Here is a 25006-nt window from a genome sequence, read left to right on the forward strand (position 1 = left end):
AGCGATTAGCATTTTTCCCTGTTTTCCCTGTTTAGTCTTCCCTTATTCAGCGTGTATGCGAATACAAAGAGGTTGATATTTGTCACTTTTATCAATTAGTTTCTTTCCCATTGCGTAAAAAGGCTGATTTAGTGCAGGTTAGTGGCATCTACATTTATACATATATAATTAGACGAGCTTCGCCCATTTACTGTGACCTAGGGTTGTAATGGTCAACGTTGCTTTCACTTCTCCTTGGCGCAGCATCGCAAGTTTTGCATGTCATGGCATACGAACACATTTGGCCAATTTTAGTTCTGTGCCGTACGCTTCAGTGATCTTTTTTATCTTCTGCTGTCAGTGATCATCAACACTTTTTTTGTCTTACTTTGCACGCACTGTTTTCACCTTAATGACCTTAATGTGTTTTTTTTTTTTTAAAGCACGTCTTTTAAAGGACTTGTAGCCTTCTCAGGTTTTACATGTTCAGTGGGAAAATTGTAGATTTCTTGCACAAAACCCCCAAAACCCCCTTTTAACTGAAAGAGAAAACCTCAAAAAACACACGTGCAGAGAAATGAATTTTTTGGGGGGGGCAGTGACATCCTCTTTATAACAGGAAGCAGCAAGTGTTATGGGAGATATTACATCTTTTTAAAAAAATTGAGAACTGTGCTGAATTGTGCTGATTTATCCAACCCTATAGTGTAGTTCCAGAGAACTGTTTTCATTTTAGTGTGTATCCACACGCATGCAGGAAATAACATTATCCATTCACTTAAGGTGGCAGTTTGAGCAGTTTATGTGTTTTTTATTTGCCAGCTAGGCTGTTGGGTGATTAGCAGATTTCAACAGCCTGCTCAGAGCCGTTCTGTAAAACTCTCCATTACTGAAAATGTTCCAGGAAGCAGTGGTAACTCTCCAGCCAGTTTACCCTCTTTGCTAATCTGTTCCTGTGCACAACAGTCTTTGTTCTCCCTGGTCATATGAGTGGCTCACCGCCATGCTCTTGGTATAATTCAGAGACACAGATAATTCAGCAGTGCATCTGTATCTGATGCTTTATTTGTATCAGACACAGTGTTAGTCCAACTAAAGAGCCATTTGATGGCAAAAGATGTGTTGAGTAATGTAAAGAGAGGCTGTTTCCTTTACTCTGCTATTTGCTGTTTTCACACTCAGTGTAGCCCTCAGGTATTTCTTCTTCTTTGTCCTGCTTTTTCCAATTTCCAAACTGTTTCCAGGTTATGTCATTTTAAAACCCCCCTGCAGCTGTTTCACGGTACATCTTTCCTTGGAGTCATTAACAGTTTTCTGTTGTTAAACCTGTTTAGTTGCTCCTCTAGCTAATTAGTCAGTTGCACAGATTATCTTGGTGTAGGACAGTTAAAATGAGTTCAGAACAGAATGCCAGTAAAAGAACGTACTGCAAGGAAAGAACGTACTGCAAGGAAAGAACGTACTGCAAGGAAAGAACGTACTGCAAGGAAAGAACGTACTGCAAGGAAAGAACGTACTGCAAGGAAAGAACGTACTGCAAGCTGAGAGTTTGTCATTTCAAGCGTGCTTGTAGCAAGGCTGAAACATCATTTATTTTTCTGTGTGAACTAGGTGGCACCTGTGTCCATTTCTATGGGATTCTTCATGCGTGTTTCCCCTTGCATGTACTTTTTCTCTAACTCCACAATGACAAGCTGGGGAAGCAGCCAGATGTGAGACAGGAAGTAGTGAGGTGGGAGTCACGAGCATAATTTGCTTATATGGTATATTTGGTTGATTAAGTTAATTGCCCTTAACTGAGCCTGGTTCTGCTGGAGGTTTCTTCCTGTTAAAAGGGAGTTTTTCCATCCCACTGTCACCCAGTTCTCGTTCCAAGGGGGTTTGATTGTTGGGCTTTTCTCCATATTATTGTAGGGCCTTAACCTTACAATATAAAGCGCTTTGAGGTGACTGCTGTTGTGATTTGGTGTTACATAAATAAAATTGAATTACTGAAGAGGCTAGCAAGGCAGAGGAGCTGCAAATGAGGTGTTCTGCAGGGCCTGTGTGAAATAAATAAATTATGAAAATAATTTATCAGAGCTACATTTCCAGAGAGCTTTTCTAATATGGCGGCTGGCAACAAGGAATCGTGTCTGCTTTTTCTGACACAGAGAGGAATGTTGTTTCCACAGCAGAATGATAAATACACATTTTGGGTACCACTTTGTGGTTCTTGCGCCACAGCATAAACTTTAGAAAAAAAAAAAAAAAGAAACAACTTGGCTTTATTTTTTGCTTTGCTTCAGTCTTGTTGTTTTCAACATCTTTGGTCAGGCTGTCTTGGCTGAAAGATGCCAAATGTTGGGAAGATGCATAAGCTTCCAAGCATCCTCCAAATGATTTGGTAAAAAGGTGCAGCCCTAGAAGGTGTTATACTTTAAATATTTTCCCTGCTGTAAATGGGACATATAATTCTTTCAACAGGGCATTGGTTGATTTCGAGCTTATAACCCAAGCTTGATAAGCATGGTTTGCTTTATTTACATATGGTAGTGATGTGTCATGTCAATTGTAATATAACTGCACCTCTGCTTAGTTTGTCCTGCGTGGGGCTTTCCTGCGTTTCCGCTGGATTTTCCATTTCTTCCTCAGTTTACTCCTTAAAAGATAAAAGGTAATGCATGAGGATGTTCCCGCCTTTCTTTTTGACCAAGGCTCCAACCTCAGCAAGCTGCTCCTTTCTTGTAAAAGTTGTAAAGATGTAGTAGCCGTGAAAGAAACTCTGCTGTTCAAATGTCAGCGTAAGGGACAGCGTGTTGTACAGTAACTGCAGGTGTTTCAGCCTCAAGTTTATATGAAAATCAATACGAATCTCTGATCGAGGGGGATTAGATGGTGTGTGCATTGTAATGTGTTATTTCTCGTCTGTGCGTGATGTTTACTGTTTATTTTTATATAAAAGGGAGGGAAAAAATGTGCAAATGTAACTGAAACAAAAGGGTCATGTAGCCTGATCTTTGTCAGACCTTATTAGTTGAGTCTTTCTCTCTCTTACACGCACGCGCACACACGCACGCACGCACATGCGCACATGCTTAGAAATCCCTGAAATCCCCTAAGCAAAAAAATTCCTGTCCCATTTGGAGCTGCAGCTTTAGGTGGGAAAGTTGGACAATGGGTGGTTTGTATTGGCTTGGCCAACACCACCAGTGCAAGACATGAGGTGGACTGCATGAATGCCTACAGTGGTGTGATTTGGGAGGTAGTGAAGGTAGTTTGGTATCCACACCGCCACCCCCACCTACGGTCATCTCTCCCATCCCAGAAAGGGTGAGTCATAGACTCTGTTTATTCACAGGATCCCTCCTTGTGTTCCATTGACACATTTTTCCATTCACTTCTGACTGGAGAAGCACGCTGCGCTTCCAACACAACACCCCATCTTAATTACAATTCTGTTGCTTTTTCAAGTCTCCAGATCGGAGCATTAACCTCAGCCAGCAACACAATTCTGCCTTTAGTCACAAGCACTATGTTGTTTCTAAACTTTTCCAAACAGTGCTATGAATCTAAGATCCTATGTAGTGCAACCCCTCTACTCCTGATGGAGGACGACCTGATAATGTGGCCTGGAAATCAGAAGTCTGTCTTCATTCAGCCATACGCTGTGGCGGCACTCATGCATTTGGTCTTGTTGGACAGGCCTCAACCACTTTCCTTTCTGATCTTTCATGATTTACTTTCCCTTTTCCGTGCAGGTTTCTGCCATCTTTTTAAAATTATAGACAGAACTCCTTTCCTTTCGTAACAACAGCTGTTTCTGCTAACTGTCTTCAGGGTACCAACCTCCTGGACTTCTTCCCTCTTTGCCTTTTGATCTTGTATTTCCTCTCTTATCCACTCGTCTTCACTCCCTGCCTTATCTTCAGCTTCCTGTCATGTTCAGCCTCCTCTTTCCCACTGCATCCCATCCACCATTCATTCACTGTAATCTCTTTGGTTCTACCTTCTGCCACTACCTCTACCTGCAGGCTGATCTTTGTATCAGGGTTTTTGTTTTGTCATGTGTTTTTATTTATTTATTTATTTATTTATTTGTTTTTAAATTTGTTTTCTCTGTTGCAGACGAAACATTCTGCTTTGTCTGCAATAAGAGAATAGTGGTTTGAACATTAATACTTTCTAGGAAATAATAAATCAAATGTCTTTGTTACCCCCCCAATGACTCCCTCATTCAGCTAGTTTGACAAAAGGCGTGCCGCAGTAGTTAAACGTGTCTTTTCTTCCAACAAAAACAATTTGTTGAATTTTGTCATTAAGTAGATGCAGTACAATCTGGCTTGACGTCACTGGGTGTGTAACAGTGTGTGAGAGTCAGCATGCGAACACAAGCGAGAACCTGTCGAGCCCCGTCAGTGTCGACTGTGTCACATTACCGGATTGTTAAACACGTCTGTGATCTAATCCGCGGTGACACACTTAACACGCACTGAACAATGTGGGATCCAGCAGTGTTTGCAAGGAGTCGCGCTGCTGTGAAATCTTTTAGATTTGTAGGAATTACTGTTTACTGTTAAAGTGCTATATATAAAAGCAGTGCATGAATGTGTTTGAGATTGGTTGAACAAGACTTGTAGAAATGGCTTTGAGTGCTTAAACTGAGTAGAAAACTGCCATTGAAGTACCAGTCCATTCCTTAAAAACAGAAGTATATGGAGCCACATACATGCACGCTTTGTGTGTCACACACAAAAAAATATACACGCATACAGCTGCGACTGAGAGCCCCAGCCCTGGCCATTGTTTCCATCTCCGTTTTGGAAGGGGCTGCTGCTTTATCTCTCTCCCTGGAGAAGAAGTTTGGCCCTGGGAATGGGATCATACACACCACCTCCTGTTTACCTCACTTACTTATACAAGTATAACACACAGAGACACACACACGCACACACCAGTGTAAAGTAACTCAACAGCTGGCCCTGATTTTCCAGATAAAGGCCCAGTGTGACAAACAAGGCCATAATACTCATATGAAATGGCACAGTTCCTTGTTGAGCGTTGCTGAAGGTGAAAGCAGTGGCCACCCTACAGTTACACTTTCATTCACTGTAGTGATCTAATGTTGTGTGGGTTTTAGCTTGCTGCTTAGATTATTAAAAAGCCTCCCGTATGTGTCTGAGCTCCTGGGCAAATACACTCTGCTTATCAGAACAAACCTTTGTTGGTCTGTGAATAAATGCCTGTCAATTAGCAAGACACTGGCAGGTGGACGTGCAGGTGAAAGAACAAACCCTGCCTTACGACATTTAATGATTGAGTGAAAATAATGCAGCAGCTCACCAGTTTAAGCAGCCTTAGCCAAATGCTCTGATCTCACTGTGACCAACATCAGCTAAACCTTTATTACTATAAAGGAGCTAGTGTTTTCAAAGGGGTTTACCTGCACATACACATGTGTATGTGTATATATATTCACCTTACCTAAACCCATCGCTCTCACCCCCCTTGATTTGCGTAATAGCGGAACAGCTTTGCATGACTGACTGTGCCTGGTGTCTCCTAGCTGTTGCTGGTGTAGGGGAAGCTTAGCCTGCACAGGAGCATTTGATTATTCAAAGCACACGCTTCTGCCTGCAGCGCAGTGAGGAGGATAGTTATCAGAGAGAGAAGATGAGAGGTGGGATGAAAGAAGGAGATTTTTTTTTCTTTTTTTTTTCTTTCGTGTGTTTGAAACCTGATTTGCTGCTGAGATTGTTCACATGAAAGAATGGATAATGGCCAAATCAAATCCCTTGAATCTCTTGGCGGGGGGGACAGCAATTTCAGATGTGTTGGTGTGATTGTGAGTGCAAATGGTTTTCTGTCTCTCTGATGTTAGCCCTCTGTCAGATTAGGGACCTGTCCAGGGTGATGGACACCAGCACCCCTACAACCCTCTTAAGAATAAGGGAAGCAATTTTCTGATTATTAGGAATATAGTTTCTTTTTGTTCTCAGTAATGAGCCCTGTCTCTAAAAGTAAATAAAATGCATTTGTATAACAATCACAAAGTGCTTCACAATAAAACACAAGAAGATATATAAAAGGTTAACATATCATGTCATTGTAAAGCAATAAAACACAAAGTTCTACTGCCAGTGCTGTTTCAAAAGAAAACTTCCTGTCTACTGGAACATGAATTTGTGAAGTTTCACAAACGCATGTTCTTCCTTTTCTGTTGTAATTCAATTTCAGGTAACAAATCATATATTAAATGGCCTTCTGGTAACCCTGAAAATGAAAGAGAAGCCTTTAACATGGTTTACTTTATGGAAGAGTCTAATTTAACCCAACCACGATGTTTGGGTTAAGTCCTGCCTCAGTAGGTAAACACATGACATCAGTACTGACGGGAATTTGGGGTTAGTGTCAGTGTAAGAAGCACACAGCTCTCAACATGAGATATATAGAGAATATATACACCAAATGCTTTATCTGTGCCTTGTATAATGATCACACCTCAATCATTAAATGGATATTTTACCGACCGTAGAAAACATTAACGATCAGTTACAGGCCTTTGTCCTTTTCATGCACACACGAGTACTATAGTGGTATAAGAACTGTTTGAAATAATAATAATCAGGATAATCATAGATTTATGAATTTGTGTATCATAGATGTCATTGCAGTCATGTAGGATGCAGAATAGCTCACTGACCCATTGCACGTGTCATGTGACAAGAGTATGCATACAGGCATGTGGGCAGAGCAAATAAGGTTTAGTATGTTTAAGCGGATTCTTGATTTGTTTTATTCATTTTCTATGAAAAACAGGCTTTGTAAGAGCAGAAGCAACACCAACTCATTTCTATAAATGTGTGGCCACACTTTTATCATATGACTGGAGTTCAGTGTTTAGCCTCTGGCTTTTTCTTTCTTCTGCTCTTTCACTTCAGTGCTAAAGCCAGGCAACACATGGGGAGAGGAAAATGGGGAAAAGAAGAGAGGAGAGGGGACAGACGAAAAAAGAGGAGGGGGATGACTCAGAGCGCAGTAATGTGGCCCATTGTGGCCCTCAGCATGCAGCTTTGTGTGTTTGTGTCCCCATGGCACTCTTGGCACATGGGGAATGTACAAACAGTCCTCACACGGGCCACTGCATGTGTGCTTTTTCTCTGGAGAACTTCTTATGGTGTATTCAGAGCAAGTTGAGTAATGATGATTAGGGAAACTGATTGTAAAGAGGAAAGAAAGGGAGAATAGAGAATCGCTGGTGTATCAAGGACAGGCACAAGGTGGTGTTCTGCATCAGTTCTGTGGGTCTCATTCCCGACATAGGGATGGTTGTAAAGGACCCCTAGCATACAGGGTTAGTGATGCAAAGGGGCTGGTTAAACCCAAACCACAATCTTTTTCTTAACCTAACCAAGTAGTTTTTGGTGCTTAAACCTAACGAGAAATGAAAGTAAAAAGGGTGACAGGAAAAAAAAAAAAAAACAAGTCGGTGAATGTAAAATAAATTAAACACAGGTCCAAGCGTTGGTTATGAAACTTATGACTTATTATACCGCTACGCCTCTAATCTCCAAATGCGGACTTTGACCCACATTAAATATGAACTGTTACGTCTCGCTGTCCAGCGCTGCTACAGCCATTGTGACAAAGCAAAAGGCAAAAGAAACCCAACCCACCTTGTGCGTGTCTCAGTGACGGTTCTGTTTGACACACTGGAGGGAGAATGCATCGTTTCTGTCAATTATGATTCACACGTTTGCTGTTGGTGTTATGTTAGAGTTGGATTTAAAGGAGTTATCTTTTCCAGAACTTTGGGGGATTGTAGCACGCAGCGAGATCCTGGAACGTCACACTGTAATTCAGAAGCAGTCATGCAGAGAAATTCCCAGCTTTCCTCCTATTCCGACATGATCATCACTGTGAATGAGTCATTTCTGTCAGTTATGTGGAGACAATATGTTACTTAAGGTATATACAAGAGCTAGCTAAGCTAGTTTTTCATGATGCAATCAGAAAGGAATCTTCAGCTCCGTCTACTTTCAGTCCAGTGATCTTCATCAGCATTATTATTAGTATTTTCATTTTTATTTATTTATCTATTTTGAAACATATTTTTTGGGGCTCTTCCTTAATGAGTTACAATTGGCTATTTGAGTCAGATGAAGCCCTGTTCCCCCCCGCCGGCTTCTTGTCATGAATCAGTAAGTTGCACGCAGAGTGGATTGGGTCCGGTGTTTCAGTCGGCTTACCTTCCCAGACCTGTGCCAAGGAAAGGGAGAGGAGGAGAAGGGTGGTGGTTGATGCAGACAGGAGCTGCTACCAACAAAAGACTGGTTCAGAAAGAGTAGTGTGCGCCTCCTTTATCCCCAGACCCCTCTCTCATGCCTGGTTACGGCTCTCAAATTACCTCTCCATCCTCCGTGATGCTTGGAGCAGAATGAGATGCTTTGTCCCTGCGCTCCTGTACACACACACAGACACACACATTACACATAACCTTTTACCATTTTCGTTTATTTTAGCTTGATCTATGTGCTGCATGCACTTTTAATATCATGCATAAGAGTGCCTAACAACAGTTTTTGTGCGTCATTAGCTTAATGATTTTTTTTGTGATGATCTTTATGATTAAGTGTTTTCCAACTTTATTGCGTGTATGTTATAATCTATGTGCTTGATGTGTGAATGTGATGATTCGCACTCCCTCCCCTTCCAGTTTCTCTGGTTTACACAGAAATCTGTGGTATTTAGAAACCAGCACGCCGGGAATGTAAACTTGATGGCTTTGCTTTCCAGGACTACACGGGTACACAAGAACACTTTACCAGAAAAGCATGAGTCAGGCAGTACCACCGAAGCTGTACTAATTCAGAGGCTTACATTAAGTTTTTGTTCAAAATCCATGCTGGGAATCAGCATCTAACCAATCACCAGTAATTTTACAATTAATCAGCAGTAAGTCATAGCTGACCAAAAAGACTGCGTGAAGACTACTACTGACTACTGTAGAAATCTCACAGATGACTTAGTTTTCTTAGTCTTTAAAAGTTAATCCAGTAAAAGTAAGAAAAGTATATGGGCATCTGTGCAGAGCAGGTTACTTGGAAGAGATTTCTTCAATCATTTGTTTGGCAAATCTCGCCCTACTTGTTTAAGCAGCCACTCAGACTGGCACAGATTCACTGCATTTTGCCTGTCTTCAATGTTCAGGCTCATGCAATAAATAAAGCAACCTTTGTTTGCCAGTAGATGTTTATTCATATTAGGTTACTCGATGCTCAAAAGGCTTTCCTAGTATCATGTTTCAAACAGGAAGCTCATCAAATCCAGGAAGAAAGAAGCTTTTGCATCTGACCTTCAGTGTGACTTTTGCAGAGATCATGATAGTAAAACGATTTTCATTATTTCCACTGATAATCTTGATGCAAAATCTCTCGACTTGCTTTGAATCTTTTACGACGTGTGTGTGTATACAGTCACATTCACACTTTAACAGTTAAACAGACGAGACTTTCTAGAAGAAGCCGGAAATTTCAGACAATTCCCCACTGTTCACAAGTGATTTACTTGGACGTAATTCTAGTGACGGCATGAGGGCATAGTTTACTTTACTGCGTTATTTACATTTCATTTCTGCTTCTTTTACTCATCCTTGTTTTGCTTTCTTTCTTTATGTCTGCCAAGCCCAGCGGTTAGCTGACGTCATGGGTTTTGCTTAATTCCTTGTAGTCCTGGCACAGAGCTGTCAGTCACTCCTGCAATTTATTATGTGACATTTGTGTTTCAGAGACAACAGCTTTCTTTTCTTTAAATCCAGCATGGTGCACTGTAAAGAGCAGGGATGATTAGCATATTTATTTATTTTTTTGTGGACTCCATCTTTTCACCAGCATGTGACCTCACTGGGGTTAAAAATAGAACAACCAGCACAGTAACGCGTTTGTTCCATCACGAACGCTGTCAGCACAAAAGGAAAAATTCCTGCGCTACACCAACTTGTTGTTAGGATCTAATGAGGGCAGAAACGTTGACGTCTTTACGTGCCCGTTACCATGGCAGCCCCTCATTAAACACCTCATCATTTTCAAAAAGGTGGGGTCCTTACAGAGTCCCGTGCCTGACATGTTAACAAGGATGGTGGGATTTATGGTGCAGCCTCAGGGGTGTGTCTGACTGAGATAAAAAGCAGAAAGTGAAGTACAGGTGTACCTCCACCCATTATCATCCTCATTCTCAAGAGTGTGGCGTCCGCGCACACGTGCACTTTTTTTTGGGGAGGGGGTTACACAGCAAGATGTGGATGCTCAAACAATGTGTGTTGTTTGAAGGGATACAACATGTTTCCTGTCTGCTATAAAACGCCTGGATCGGGTTCCTGTTGTGATAGTCAGCTTCTGCTGCAGAAACACATCACTGTGGAGGACCATGTAAGGCTATGGAGGTCACACTGTTTACAGAGCATGCGGTGTACACAGTGACGCTGACGTCCAAGTTCTTGTCACTGGAGATTGGCCCAGCTGATTCTGAAGAGCTGCGGTGTTTTTTTTTTTTTTTTGTTGTTGTGTGTGTTGCTCTTAATGCTGTTTTGAAAATTATTCAGCCGTGTTGCCAAAAGGTCACAACTGGTGTTCTTTGCATACGTAGCTAGGGAAATTCAGTGGCTTTTGTGAACTGGATGTCTAAACTACATGGTTAGTTTTTTTTTTTTAAATAAAATTGGAAACTTTTTTTTTTTTGTCTTTGACTTAACACTTTCATTTGTGTGTGCGTGTGTGTGCGTGTGTCTGTGCTTGTGTATTCAGTGACAATTCTAAGTGCCTTATTTGAACATGTCTTACTCTCCTTCCTCAGGCCCATATTTTATGTTTATACATCCTTTACACCTTCAAAAAGCTATAAACCATATGCTCATGCCAAGTTTGCAATTTCCTGTTGTGGCGATAACAACAAATTGAAATAAAAGGATAATATTTCTCTTGTTAATCCTAAAACATGGCCGCCTCTAATTCGTTTAATCCACCAAGTTAAGCTTAGTTAATAAAAGTCTGCAATAGTAATGTAAAATGATTGATGCAGAGCTTCCTGCCGTAAGGTAGTCAGAATAGTTTTTTTTTTTTTTTCTTTGTTTGTTTGTCTGAGGTTTTGCAGTTTCCCTGTATTGTCTGAAACAAAATTAACAATCATCATTTCTCGCCAAGCAGCCGACAGAGTACAAGTTACAGCCGAAGCATCATGCACATTCAGTGAATTCACAACATCTAAGCTTTGTCAAATGCAGTAAAAGTGAGGAGGATAAAGATCGAAATTTGCTGTTTGTAAGCTGCATAGCTATGGCTAGCTGGCACCGAAGAAGCGGCTGCATTCATTGTGCATGCCCGAGCATACATTCTTGCGTGTCTTGGTGGTCGATGATGGCTGGTGCAGAGCTTCAGGAGGGGAAGTGATGGGGAAGATGAAAAGCAGAAGCAACTAGCGAACTCAGCAGGACATAAAAGTCTCTGTTCTTCACACATGCAGTGCCTTTTATATAAAGAGGGTCTATATTTAGAAGCACTGTTCTGTAGCTGTTTGACATAACCTCAACTTTGAAATGGCGCTGACTGAACTGGACATCAGTGGTAATGCTTTACACGTATGCAGTGATGCTTTGGTTAGATTGTAATGACCTGTAGCCGATGTGCTTACTCAAATAAAACATGAAATAAAATCTACGTGCTGCTGCTCCTGCTGCTGTTTTAGTAGAATAAATTTTGGCTCGTCTTTCATTCATTCCTCAGAAGAACTCATCATTAGAGGAGGCGAAAGTAGCCGATGTGTACGAGGAGTATTAAGTTAAGCAAAATAAAGTTTTTCGTCCCTTCTAGAGTTTGAAAAACTTGTAGAATATTTGAAAAAAATGATCTAAACTGCCTGCACTTGTTTGATGTCAGATAAAATCGCTCTCTTTACCACTGTGCATGTGACCTGCTTTATATGACCAAAACCTGAGGTGATTGACAAGGAAATAAAGTAAGAGAGGAAATGGCAAGCATTGATGTGACCTCAAGTGTGTATGTGTCTGGGTTTTGTTTTTGTTTGTTTCCTTTTTTTTTTTTTTTTTTTTCTCTTTCTCTCCAAGCTAAAATTTCCCAAAAGCCAATACTTTGATGGTATCTGTGTGAGGGCACAAACTGAGATGTTTTGTGTATAAAGAGCACATCACTTATTGTGTTTGACTCATTTTGTGTGTGAGTCTGTGTTCTTGTGTAATCTGGTTTAAAAAAAAAAAAATATATATATATCTTGCTCTCATTAAAGTTGAAAGTTGCAACAGCACACAAAGGCCCACATCAACAAAAAAGTTGATGTGGCATTGTTTAGGGTGACAATGGTCACGTTTGCTTGGGTTATGAATTTAGATACATGGCTGTTCACGATTGCCTTCTGAAACTACTTGAACAGCTTCCTGTCAACCACATCTGTTCATGTAATGCCACCGCTTACATGAGAGCAGCAATTGATCCGTGTGAGGCTGCTTGCTGTGAGTTAGTCTTTGATTGAAAAAATGAAAACAGTTTGTTTCTTAAGACACTATTTGTTATTACAGGTTGTTATAGCAATCTACAGATGTGTATCAGTGGCATGTTTTAGATGTTTTCAGTCAGTGACAGTGTTGGACTGCACTGCAGCTTAGCACCAGACTTACCACGAAGCCATGTTTTTTTATTTTTTTATTTTTTTATTTATTTATTTATTTTTATTTCAAACATGCAGAATATGATTTGGCATTTTCTTCAGAAAGAAACCGCTGTCGTGACACCGTTTATTACTCAATAGTCCTTGTTGCTCATTATTAATGGTGCCTCCGTAGGGTTGAGTTAAGCATGTGTGCTGAAGGCTTGAACATCGCTTGAACAACAAGGCTTGATGGTCGTTATTTGTTTTTTGTCATCATTACGCATGTTCTTTGGATATTGTAACAATATCATACACTCTTTCTCTGAAGCCTGTATTGAGAAACTTTAAATTGTTATTTGTTCATTTAATTGTTACCATTGTGTAATGGAACAAGGGTTTTGCCTTCAGGGTAAAAAGGAAAGTACACCCTTATTCAGTTGTAAGTAAACCTATATTCATTTCATTAAGGGAATAGTCGCCAGGTCCTGCTAATCAAATGCTCTTGATTGACCGACCATCCATTAATGTGAGCAGCTCTATAAAAGCAGATGGGGAAAGAAGTCAGCGACGAAGCATTTGTTGTTGCACATCAGTCTGGGAAGGGTTATAACTCCATCGTTTTATAGTGAGAACGAATGCCGTTAAGAGCGGAGAGCATTCAGAATGGTTGCCAATCTTTCCAGTGGACTGCTACTCCATATTTCTGCTGCTCTAGGAATAATATAAGATGGAGGCAGTTGATCCACAGTAGCGAACTCTTCCCAGGAGTGGACATCGCAGGAAATTCATTTCAAGGTTAGACCATGCATTTACATGCAGAAGATATTGGCAAAAATCCTCAGATTCTACAGGGCTCATGAAAGTACAATTATAACAACACTGACCAGATTTGGTTTGTTTGGAAAGGTTTCCAAGAGAATATTACAGCATAGTTTCAGTTTGCAAAATTGCATTTGAAAAAACCACAAGACTTCTGGAACAATGAAGTCTTTGACCTGAGGAAGCCAAATTGGAGATATTTGGCCATAGCCATGTTTGGAAAAACCTAAACACAGCACATCAGCACAAACATCCCACACCAACTGTCAAGCACAGCGCGGAAAAGATGATGATTTGGACTTGTTTGGCAGCCACAGGACCTGGGGACCTGCGGTCATGGATTTGATCTTGAACTTCTTTGTATACCGAAGTATTGTATGATCAGATGTGGGGCGATCTGTCTGACACGTAAAGCTTGGCCTAGATTGGGTGACAAAACAAGACAATGAAGCCAAGTATGACATCAAATCTACAAGAGACTGGCTGAAACAGAAGTAACTGTGTTATAATCGCCCAGTCAAGGTCCAGACCTCAACCTGATCAAAGTCCTCTGGTGGGACATTAAGAGAGCTGTGAGTCAACAAATGCCTGAACTGAAATGATGGCATAAAGAAGAGTGGGCCAAAATCCCTCCACAGTGATGTGAGAAACTGATTAAAATAAACAGAAAATTTATTACTTCGAGTTGCTTCTGCTAAAAGTGTTCTACAAGCTATTGAACTGTAGGGTATAGTTAGATTTCCACACACTGCTTCTGCATTTTTGGCTTTGTTTTTGGTAAATAAATAAAGATATGATCTAATATGTGATTTTATTACATTTTTTTTGTTGTTTATTTCAGGTTGGTTTTACTAACTTTTAAGACCTGTTAAGGTCCAGATTATTTTTGTGTCCATAAAATCTTAGTATTGAAAATTTATTTATTTTTTACCGTAACTGTGTGCTATCATATAGTCTGTTATTTAATAATGTCCCGATTAGATCACGAATCACACCTTCTGAACAAAGTGTGTTAGTCAAGTCAGTGATGAAGTGAGAGATCTATCTTCCAACTTTACCGTGACATCACCTTGAGTGAGAGGGTGTGAACCACACTGAAGAAAATGTCGGCCTTTATTAGTTTACTTTATAAGGCAGTTGCTGTCCTGTTTCTCATCAGTGTGTAGACAGAAAAAAAGGAGGAAGGAAGACTAATCAATAAAAGAGGCCATTAAAGGACAGTTAGTATTGAAGAGGAAATTAAAGGTGATGGGAAAACAAAGGCAGGGGACATAAAGAAATCCTAGTTCATAATTCATTTCACTCATAATGGCTTCATTGACCTGAATAGTAGAGGGAACACTAGGCAACCTGATCCCTGGTACCTCAGAGAAAGCAGCTACAGATCCACCCCTTCTGCAGGCAAACCTCATCACACTATACTACACCTAACTATATACTACAATACCATCAGGTCTTTGTGCACACAATGTACACAAACAGATATATTCAGACTCCACATCTTGTAAGAATATAGCTTTTAACCTCACAGGAAAATATACAGTGTATGATTGTAAGGCAAATGTTTAAATTTCTCAGCATGCTGACATAGATGAAAATTATTTGTGGTACTTTATTCTTATTCCACCATTACAAAAAAAAGAAAATGAGTTTTTTTTTTTTCTTTTGAGGTAGCAGTGGTTTTACGGAGCTTGGATTTTGTGCTTTTCAGCCTATCTGTAAAGACTTGTGGTGTGCAGAGACGTGGCAGCTGCAGTTATGATTATTGCATTGTGTATGTTTTGGACGGTACAATGTGCAGAATAATATGACTAGCTGCCTTGATTTGCCTGCTAAGAGGCGAGCTGTGACATCAACAGCGTGAGGTTAATCGCAGAGAGGCTGGCATCAAATAGCGTCACGGGGCTCATAGAAGACGGCTGTCTGTGGATTTGGAAAGAGCTTGGAGTCTCCTCTGATCTGGGCTCTGTGGGTGTTTTGTAATTACTAATGGCTGCAGTTGGTCTTAGTTGTGGCAATCCCTGGTACCGATGCATGTAGCTATTACATGATTCACTCCCATCAGACATCAATCTGTGTGTGATTGCGGGTTTTTAAGTCTGTACTTGGGGAAAGGTTGGAGCCTCTGCTCATTTGTATCTGCAACGTCTGCTTGACTCAAAGCCAAAAACTGCTGTGCCAGAGTGTTGGGAATAAAGGGTCATTTAACTCAAATTAGAAAACTGAACAAACAAAAACCGAACCATAAAAACATTAAGATGGTTTCAATTTTGCAACAATTGCAATTCAATTGCAATTGTTGCAAAATTGAAACCATCAAATTGCAACATTCTGTTTGTAATCTGCACGATTAATAGAAGTGTTTTCACAGCAACTAATATTAAAGACTGCGTCTCCACTGTTTTCCTTTCTCATAGTAACTGAACAGACATGAGATGTAGTAGTGATAATGAGAATGCTATGCCTCACTCTTTTTACTGAACCTCACATAAAGCTATGCAGAAAGCTTCCTGCTTTCACCACTATTGTTGTTCAAATAGGGTCCCACCCTCACGCCAGCATCCACTTGGTTAGTTGACTAAAAAGAAGGACCTTTAATACGGTCCCTGGTAAAGCTACATTTGTGAGTGATGAAGCTGCTTCACTGCCTGTGAAACCCGTCTCCTGGGGTGGACATCTCTCAAAATTCTGGTGTAGGTATTTTTTTTTTTAAATCCACCGTTTCAGTGTATACATCAACACTGAAACTTTAGAAAAGGATGCCCCATAAAAACCAAAATGACAGCCATGTGAATTTTTATTTTATTTTTCTGCATCCACTCCATTGTTTCAAGCTTTATAATACTTTGGTATCAGAGAAGTTCACGGTCTGCAAGCTGTCCAGATCCTTTGGCTGCAAAACAAGCCAAAATCATCACTCCCCCACCTCCGTGCTCAACAGTTGTTTGTGCGGATATGCCGTGTTTGGTGGCACACGTGCATCACGGCAACACAGCTCCACTTTGGTCTCATCTATCCAGGGGACATTGCTCTGGAAGGTTCAGATGCACCTTTGCAAAGCTAAGTTGTGCTGCCTTGTTCTTAATAGAGAGAAGATGTTTTCTGATTGGTAACCCTTCAAAAAAAGCCATACTTGTTCAGTCTTGTTCTAACTGTACTATCTTGAACTTTATTCTGTATTTAAGGCTTGTGGCTTTTTTGTTTTAGTTCACTCTCACCACTCTTATCACAAACAAAATCTTAAAAGCTCCTTGCCCAACATAAAAAGCCAGACAGAATTACCAACTATGTTTTTTTTTTTTTTTTTTTTTTGTTTTTGTTTTTTTAAATCAAGGGTGTGTGTTCATGTCTAATGTTCAAGCCCTTATACCTGTGACTTTTCTGGTTGCAGTGGATGCTGGAGACCTTTTAAGTAAATGCCACTATATGTGCTTTTTGTGACTTTTTGTTGACTGTGTGGTCAGTAGCAGCAGGCCAATGTCGGGGCGTGGTGAACTCACTGTGTAGCTTGGCAGCAGTACAGGCCAGGCCTGGATTTCAGATGTGGTGATGTGGAGTGGCTGTTGGGGAAACAGAGGCAGACTGTCTATGTGCAGAGGAGGGGGGAAAAAAAGGGAAATGAGGGGGAGAAGAGAGGGTGTGTCTGGTGGTGGTTGTGTGTGTCATTGTGTTGTTTCAAGTTGGAGACCTGGGTTCCCTTTTCTGTAAGCGATTAGAACTTAGCCAGAAGCGGCAAAGAGTGTGTCTGTGTGTTTATTTTTTTATATATTTGTTTCTCTTCATCTTTCTGGTTTCATTTATGCTTACTTAAAAAACAAATTATTATAAAAGCACACAAAGGTCCTGCTCCCTCTCTTTCTTTGGTGTCCTGTGTGGTGTGGCCACTGAAGTGAGCCAGACTGCATTAACTATTCAAGAGAGCAGGGTTTCCCTATGACAGCCTCCCTCACTCTGCTGACTTCTGATTGACACGCTCATCCCTCATATCTCTGAAAGAACTTCATGGAAACACCTACGCGCGCTTGTGTGTGCCATTGTGCGACTGACAGGAAAAGGGGATAAAGTTTCTCCTTTGTCTTGCCTTCCATGTCAACCGACTTGCTTGATTTGTGGAAATCAGCTTGTGTTTCTTGTTTAACAGCGATAGCATCAGCATGTGTTTGCGTGTTGGCAGTTATATATCCCTGCAGCGTTACATACCAGAGCATGCGAGAATTAGTTGGAGACATACAGTAGAAGTTATGCTTGAGAACATGCATAGACATGTTCACACTTTATAATAGCGGGAGAATCTTATAACAGATCTTGTTTCTGTTAATGGCAACTGGAATGAGGTGACTTAAGTTGTAGTTTTAAGTACATAATGGACTAAATTTGCATTGCTAGCAGAAACTCTAACAGCCAACCCTTAGATACTTTATTTAGTAGCATTAAAAATAGGCTGGTGTGTTGAGTGGTCTGTGTTGGCAACAATGAGGCCTTGCTTGAAATTCAGTCGTCTGTCTTTAAAGGGGATCAAAGTGGACACAATGTTCAAGATTTGTTTTCCTTGAAGGGTCATAAAAATGCTTGTCCTTGTATATTATATTTAAAATTAAAAAAACGGAATGACTAAATAAAGTTTGTGTTGTCCTACAGCAAATGTCCATTCACCATCTAGTTTCAGGAGCTGAGTCATTTATTTGTCATTCATTATTTTGAATGAAATATGACTTAATCAGGGTTCTGCCTTGGCTGCAGTTGATTCTCCTAACCTCTGTTTTTGTATTTTCTAGTTCCCAGAGTGCGGCTTTTATGGCATTTATGACAAGATATTGCTGTTCAAGCATGACACATCTACCAACAACATACTACAACTAGTTAAAGCTGCCAGCGACATCCAGGAGGGAGATCTGGTGGAGGTAGTGCTCTCTGGTAAGCTCTTCTCTTCATTTCATAAGATAACCATATCAAAAACAAAATCATCTTTCCATTTGTCTTATCTATCTTTAATTACTTCATTGTTTTCATCCTTATCTGCTTATTTTACTACAGGTCCTACTTTACACTACCCTAATCTGTTCTTTCATTGTTTCAAGCTGTAATTTCCCTCGTGTCCACAGTCAGAAACTTGATCTATTTTTCCATCCCGCTTGTATCTCATTCATCTAATCGTTTTCCATTTTGCTCCCTTACAATACCGTGATTGTATCTTGTCCTAATGTGACGTGTTATCTATTTTAGCGGCAGCTACGTTTGAAGATTTCCAGATTCGGCCCCACGCGCTCAATGTGCACTCGTACCGGGCCCCGGCTTTCTGTGATCACTGTGGAGAAATGCTGTTTGGGCTGGTTAGACAAGGACTGAAATGTGATGGTGAGGGAAATAATGAGAAGAAGTGTGAATAGCACTAGACGCTCATATGGTGAAACAAATTTGAACACTCAGTAAATATGGTCCATCTCTTTGCTCCCCCCGTTCTTGGATGCATGCTGCCCCCTGCAGGTTGCGGGCTAAACTACCACAAACGCTGTGCATTCAGCATCCCGAACAACTGTAGTGGGGCTCGCAAACGGCGTCTGTCCACCACGTCGCTGAGCAGCAGCCAGTCCCTGCGCCTTTCGACCACTGAGTCGGTGTACAGCGTTGGGACAGCCTCCACCTGCGCAGAAGAAGCGAGTCTTATTCGCTCACACACTCAAATGGTACTGCCTCATTTATCCACATAATGCTGAAGTCACTTTTAGGATTCTTTCAAGTGCCACATTTTCTGAAACACTGAGTAGATTCCTCAGACATTCCTAATTCCCAAACACTTTTCATTAAACTTCATTAAGCAATATTTTTTTCCTTCTCTGTGTACGCTTTTGAGATATTCATCTGAAACTCTTCCTGTCTGACTGCATTCCGCTAAAGGGGCATTGCACTGCAATATCAGTGAACTTTAAGTAAATAGATTAGGTCCGTTGAGGCTATAATACTTACTGCTGCTGATTTCCCCTGTTCAGCAACTCTATTTGCAAAGAAGATGTAGAAAAACATTTAATTAGATGGGCAGTAACACTTATTACTGACTGATTTCCCCTGGTTATTGGCTCCCAATTTAAAAAGAAGTAGGAAAGGCGTGGTCTCTCTAATTGGAGAGACCACACACGCACATGCTGGCACGGGCACGCATATATATGATGTACCAGATAAAATCATAAACATATGACGAGTTAATTATCACCCAAAACTACAGCCTCCTGTGTTTTTTTTTTTTTTTTTTTTTTTTTTTTTTTTTTTTTTTTTTTTTTTAAGCCATTTTCAGCTGGAAATTTAGTTACAATAGGAAGATGTTTTCAGAGAAGGAACTGAAAACCGTGTAAACACTCCGTCCAACAACAAAGAACAGACAGATACACAGCGACTCGAGGGTGAACAAAGTTTCGCATTCAACAGCTAAGGAGTCACATATTTCCCTTGGGTGTTGTTTGAAAACAAAAACAGAGCAAAAAGAAACTCATTATAAGGGACTTTTGTGAATAGGGAGATCTCAAAAAACATAACAGTGTGGCTCTGTAATTTCTAGATGTGAGTAGCTGGGTCATCCCATATACACCTGCAGCATCTGCTGATTTATTTTCTTTTTGGGGTTGTTTTTTTTCTTTTTCATTAAATTAGTGATTACAGGTCCTCAAAGTAATTAGTGGTGGCCTGACATTTGGCACTTGTTAAGTTGCCTTTCCCCCCCCCCTAGCTATCTATATGAAATGACTGAAAACTCATTGAGGACCTCTTAAAACTGCAAACAAATCCGTTTTACAGCACAGCTTCAAGTGTCCAAATCTAGTAACCCTAACACACATTTTACTTCATGGCCACTTTAATACTATTAACTACTGTTTACATAAATAATGTGGGCTGTAGGAGGGTAGATGGGAAGCACTTGCTGATGTTCCATAGAGTCACTCAGCTGTTTGCTGACAAATTCACTGATCAAATCAACAGTTATTAAGGTTCGGAGGCTATAAGCAAAAATGAAGTAATTAATTACTTTGGCTACAGGCTGAATAGCTTCCAAAGGTTTTGATTTAAGCACCTCAACAATTGTGACTGTCGCTAAAAATTTGTTTCCTATTTATTCTGCCAGCCACGGACAGCTAGCGACGCCCGGCGTTTTTACACGGGGCGACCAGTTCATCTCGACAAGATGCTGATGAGCAAGGTAAAGGTGCCCCACACGTTCGCTGTTCACTCATACACTCGACCGACGGTGTGCCAGTACTGCAAGAGGCTTCTTAGAGGACTTTTCCGACAAGGGCTACAGTGCAAAGGTGAGCGGAGTGTCTTCTTTGTATGACCTTCAGCGGGATGCAGAATGCTCACTGGTCTTTCTGGTTTACCTGAACTGTTTCTGCAATCTTCTCAGATTGTAAGTTCAACTGCCACAAACGATGTGCATACAAAGTTCCTAATGACTGCCTTGGCGAAACCATTGGAGGTGAGTAAAGATGAATGTATTAGCTTTTGTGGTGTGTGTGTGTGTGTATTACTCTGTTAACCCTGCATGGATTTGATAGCATGTGTTTCCATTGTCAGAATGAGATTACTTGAGAGTATAACACTTTATCTAACAGCTCTGAAACTCACTATACTAATCTTTTTATCTTCTCAGAAAACAGAAGTAACTCTGGTAAGTATTCTTGGTGTTGGTTTGCAACAAAGTGAACTAGCTTCTGTAGCATTTTAGAATTAGACGAATGGTAATAGCATTTGTTTCATAGTATATTTAAGGCTAAGCTGCACTTAAACCCTTCTCTTGTTTGTTTTTTGGCTCAGACATGTTGAGTCCCACTGCGGACCCCGAGGTTCCAATGGACTTTAGCAGCGAGTATGACGGCTCTGACAAGTCTTCAATAGATGACTCGGACGAGGCCTGCAGCATCCCTGGTTCCTTTTCACCTGACAACAATCAGGACGGAACTAGTGGAGATCAAAGGTGTGAGACGTTTTGGATAAGAATATTATAGACAGACTGATAGAAATGTAATTAAACTCATATTTTACCTGCTGACTACCTTAATGCTGCCCTTTTCCTTCTAGTGTTTACATCCCTTTAATGAGGGTGGTACAGTCTGTGAGACAAACAACCCGTCGATCCAGCACAGCTATAAAGGAAGGGTGGATGGTTCACTACAGCAATAAAGACACACTGGTAAAAACACTACCCATGATTCCTGTACTGCCTTCTTTCTAAAAACTATACATGAACCACTCTGAAATTCTGCTAGTAGTGGAACACTTGGAGACTTAAATTAATTTACTGTAGATGCATGAACTCACTTTCTTCACTTTCTCTTCTATGATTTATGGCAGTAAATTCCTTCTAGACATCTATTTTTTCTGTCTAGCAGCTTGTTGTGCAGCCATTTCCACCTTGATGAGGTGCCCGCTTTCATGCACTTTATTGCTTTCTTTTCTGTAATATTTCTGTGTATGAGGCTGAAGCACTCAGCAGATATAATAATTTCAACCTAAAATCCATTTCCTGCCTTCTTTCTCTTAAGATCTAAAATCTATATTTGACTTTCTAGGGCAATTTATTTACCTTTTCATTACTTGTTTTGTTTTTTTGTCCTTGTTTTTTTTCCCCTCACTGGCTGAACTAACACTCTTCGTTCACTTTTTCTTTCTCTCGATTCCCACCTGTTCATCTGGTAGCTTAAATTCCTTTTCATCCTTCTTCTCCTTTGGCATTTGGAGACATCCCCTTTAATTCCTGAAATTTACCCCCCGCTCCATGCCCCATCCTTTATACTCTGTCCTCGCCACACCACGCTCATTTTTGTTGTCCCATCCCAACATCTCACCCTACTCCAACCCCCAACAGAGAAAGAGGCACTACTGGCGTCTGGACTGTAAGTGCATCATCCTTTTCCAGAATAACACCTCCAACAAATACTACAAGGTAACGACAGCTTTTGTCTTAACAAGCTAAGATTCATTTAAAGTCTGCAGCCCTTTTCTTTTGCTTAACCCGTTCATTCATCCACCTGCAGGAGATCCCTCTTTCTGAGATCCTGGAGTTGCGTCCTGCTTCTAACTTCAGTCTCGTCTCCCAAGGCACCAATCCCCACTGCTTTGAGCTTATCACAGCCACTATGTGCTACTTTGTAGGGGAGGATCCCAACACCCTCCCCTCTGTGACCCAAAGCCACCCCCAGACTGTCCCACAGACACCTCCCTCCCCAAGCCAGGTGGCGCCCAACAGTGGCATTGGACGTGAGGTGGCAAAAGCATGGGAGAGCGCCATTCGACAGGCCCTTATGCCAGTCATCTTTCAGGACGCACCGCCAGCTGCGGGGAACATGCCTCACAGTAAGTTGAGAAACAGGTTGATGAAATTGTTTTGTGGAAGATTGTATTGCCAAGATGAAAAGACATAATTTAGAACTGTTACACTGCATAACCTATGCTTTGTTCTTATCACTGTTTTTCTTTTCCAGGACAAGCTTCTGTCAGCATATCTGTGTCCAACAGTCAAATCCAAGAGAATGTGGTATGACTTGTGGTCTAATTAAGTAACTTCTGTCAATATTGACATCAATTATACATTAAGCATTATGCATGAAATATTGCATCCCTACAGGATATTGGCACAGTGTACCAGATTTTTGCTGATGAAGTGCTTGGATCTGGGCAATTTGGAGTAGTGTATGGAGGTATGGAGACCTACATCCGACAATGGAATTGATCAGTCCATTGATTTGATGGTTAAAGTGCTTTGCTGAAAGCAGTGGTGTCTAAAGTTTGAAGCTAACAAGAAGCAAGATTGTATTTCACAACCTCTGCATATCATGCACTGTGCTAAAATGTGTTTTTAAAGTTGACCTGATTTGACACATAATAGGCTGTTTACAGGTTTTAAGGGGTGTTTTAGTCAGTTTTCACAAGTGATGTTTCTCATGCCAGCATTAGTCCAGAGTAAGTGTTAGAAAATGGAATAAAAATCTGGGTGTGTAGAGATAGATGTATATGTATCACAAGTTAGCATTTTAATTGTTAAAGTTCATGTCAATATAGTTAGAAAAGACTGAACAAGTATGATGTGCTAGGAAGGGATGCCAGGGGAAAACTGTATAAAAAAAAAAAAAAAAAAAAAAAAGAACAAAGCACCGCCGCTTAGGTTTGCAAAGTTGCATCTAAGCAAACCACAAGAAATCTGGAACAATGTCCATTAGACGGACAAAGCCAAAGAGAAGATGTTTGGCCATAATGCTCAGCACCATGTTTGGCGATAACCAAACACGGCAACAAATTGCCACAATGATGTGCATGGAGTATATATGTATGTATATTCAGTTTACTGTCACAATGTAAACAATCTGTTACTTGCACAAACTCCCTTCAGGAAAGCACAGGAAGACTGGGAGAGACGTGGCCGTCAAAGTCATCGACAAGCTTCGTTTTCCAACCAAGCAAGAGAGCCAACTGAGGAATGAGGTGGCCATCCTGCAGGTAAACGCACGCATTTCACTGGACTTTCTCTCAGAAGAAATCATGTTAATGATTACGTCTAAAAGTGTCTGTGCAGGTTCTTAATCATTCAGATCATGGTCGTCTAAGAAGCTTGGAAAGAAAGCGACTGCACTTCTCATCCAAGAAGCATTTTGTGCTAAAACCACTATTAATCATGTGAGTCATTAAATGAGCCAAGGTGTGGAAAAAAAGGCAGAGGTCATTGCTAGCAGAGGTTTCGGGTAAACCCACTGTGAGACCTTGCCAAGAGGTCATATGTCCTATTGAGGTCACAGTCAGCCACCTAAAATACAGTTTTGACATTCTTTCCCAAGCACCTCAGCCCGCACTCACAACTTGCGTTAGGTGATCTCAACAGGTCACATGATACTGTGGTTTTACCTGAAACATCTGGTGGAAATGACCTATGCCTTTTTTTTTAATTTATCTTTTTTTACACCTTGGCTAATGTGATGACTCACATGATTAAAAGTGGGTCAAAGACTCTCTTAAGGGACGACCCCCACTAGGGTTTAAATACCTGGGACTCTCCACCGTTTGGTTTTAGAACTGAAGAAGCATTTTGGATGAAAGGTGAAATGTCTCCACAAAACTTAATCCAAATGCTTTCTTTCCAAGCTCATTATGCCTGAAAGAAAGTAAAAAACCATTTGTAATATTAAAAACTACCATTAAACACAGTGAGACAGTAATAATGTAATAGTAATCTGTGCTTTGTAGTATCACAATAACCAGATTTTAATCTACACTATTAAAAAAGGTCAGTTTTGCTTATTTAAATGATTAATTTCTAATTATTTTACCTCGCAGTCATTGACAGTATTTGAATAAGTAGTACTGTTTCTCCTTTCCTTATGTGATTGCAACTTCTGAAACGAGCAAAAATGAAAGTTTGCATATAGAATTCAACTAAATGACACGATTGTATAAAACCATTTAACATTTTCATTCATGCCAGATATGTGACAGGGAAAGACTTCACATTAACAACGTCTGTTTAAAATATATATTTTTTTTGAAAAATAACAACGTATGTTTGATTTCACCTTCTTGGGCGGCAAACTTTTTTCCC

The 25006-nt window shown here is 40.5% G+C and overlaps 1 protein-coding gene across 2 annotated transcripts in view; it reads left to right on the top strand.

Moving 5' to 3' along the window:
• Positions 1-25006, top strand: part of prkd2 (protein kinase D2) — a 30779-nt gene that overhangs the window by 1254 nt on the left and 4519 nt on the right. Inside the window, exons 3-15 of one of the 2 annotated variants that reach the window (XM_040009243.1) lie at positions 18210-18348; positions 18658-18789; positions 18919-19118; positions 20546-20729; positions 20825-20896; positions 21071-21088; positions 21235-21394; positions 21499-21610; positions 22286-22363; positions 22455-22773; positions 22902-22954; positions 23045-23117; positions 23807-23913. In XM_040009243.1, coding sequence (XP_039865177.1) covers positions 18210-18348; positions 18658-18789; positions 18919-19118; positions 20546-20729; positions 20825-20896; positions 21071-21088; positions 21235-21394; positions 21499-21610; positions 22286-22363; positions 22455-22773; positions 22902-22954; positions 23045-23117; positions 23807-23913 — 1647 coding nt within the window. The remainder of the gene's footprint in view (positions 1-18209; positions 18349-18657; positions 18790-18918; positions 19119-20545; positions 20730-20824; positions 20897-21070; positions 21089-21234; positions 21395-21498; positions 21611-22285; positions 22364-22454; positions 22774-22901; positions 22955-23044; positions 23118-23806; positions 23914-25006) is intronic. The other variant, XM_040009244.1, reaches the window with a different exon arrangement.

This window comes from Simochromis diagramma, unplaced genomic scaffold, assembly GCF_900408965.1.
Source record: "Simochromis diagramma unplaced genomic scaffold, fSimDia1.1 OVJJ01000344.1, whole genome shotgun sequence".
Taxonomy (NCBI): Eukaryota; Metazoa; Chordata; class Actinopteri; order Cichliformes; family Cichlidae; genus Simochromis; species Simochromis diagramma.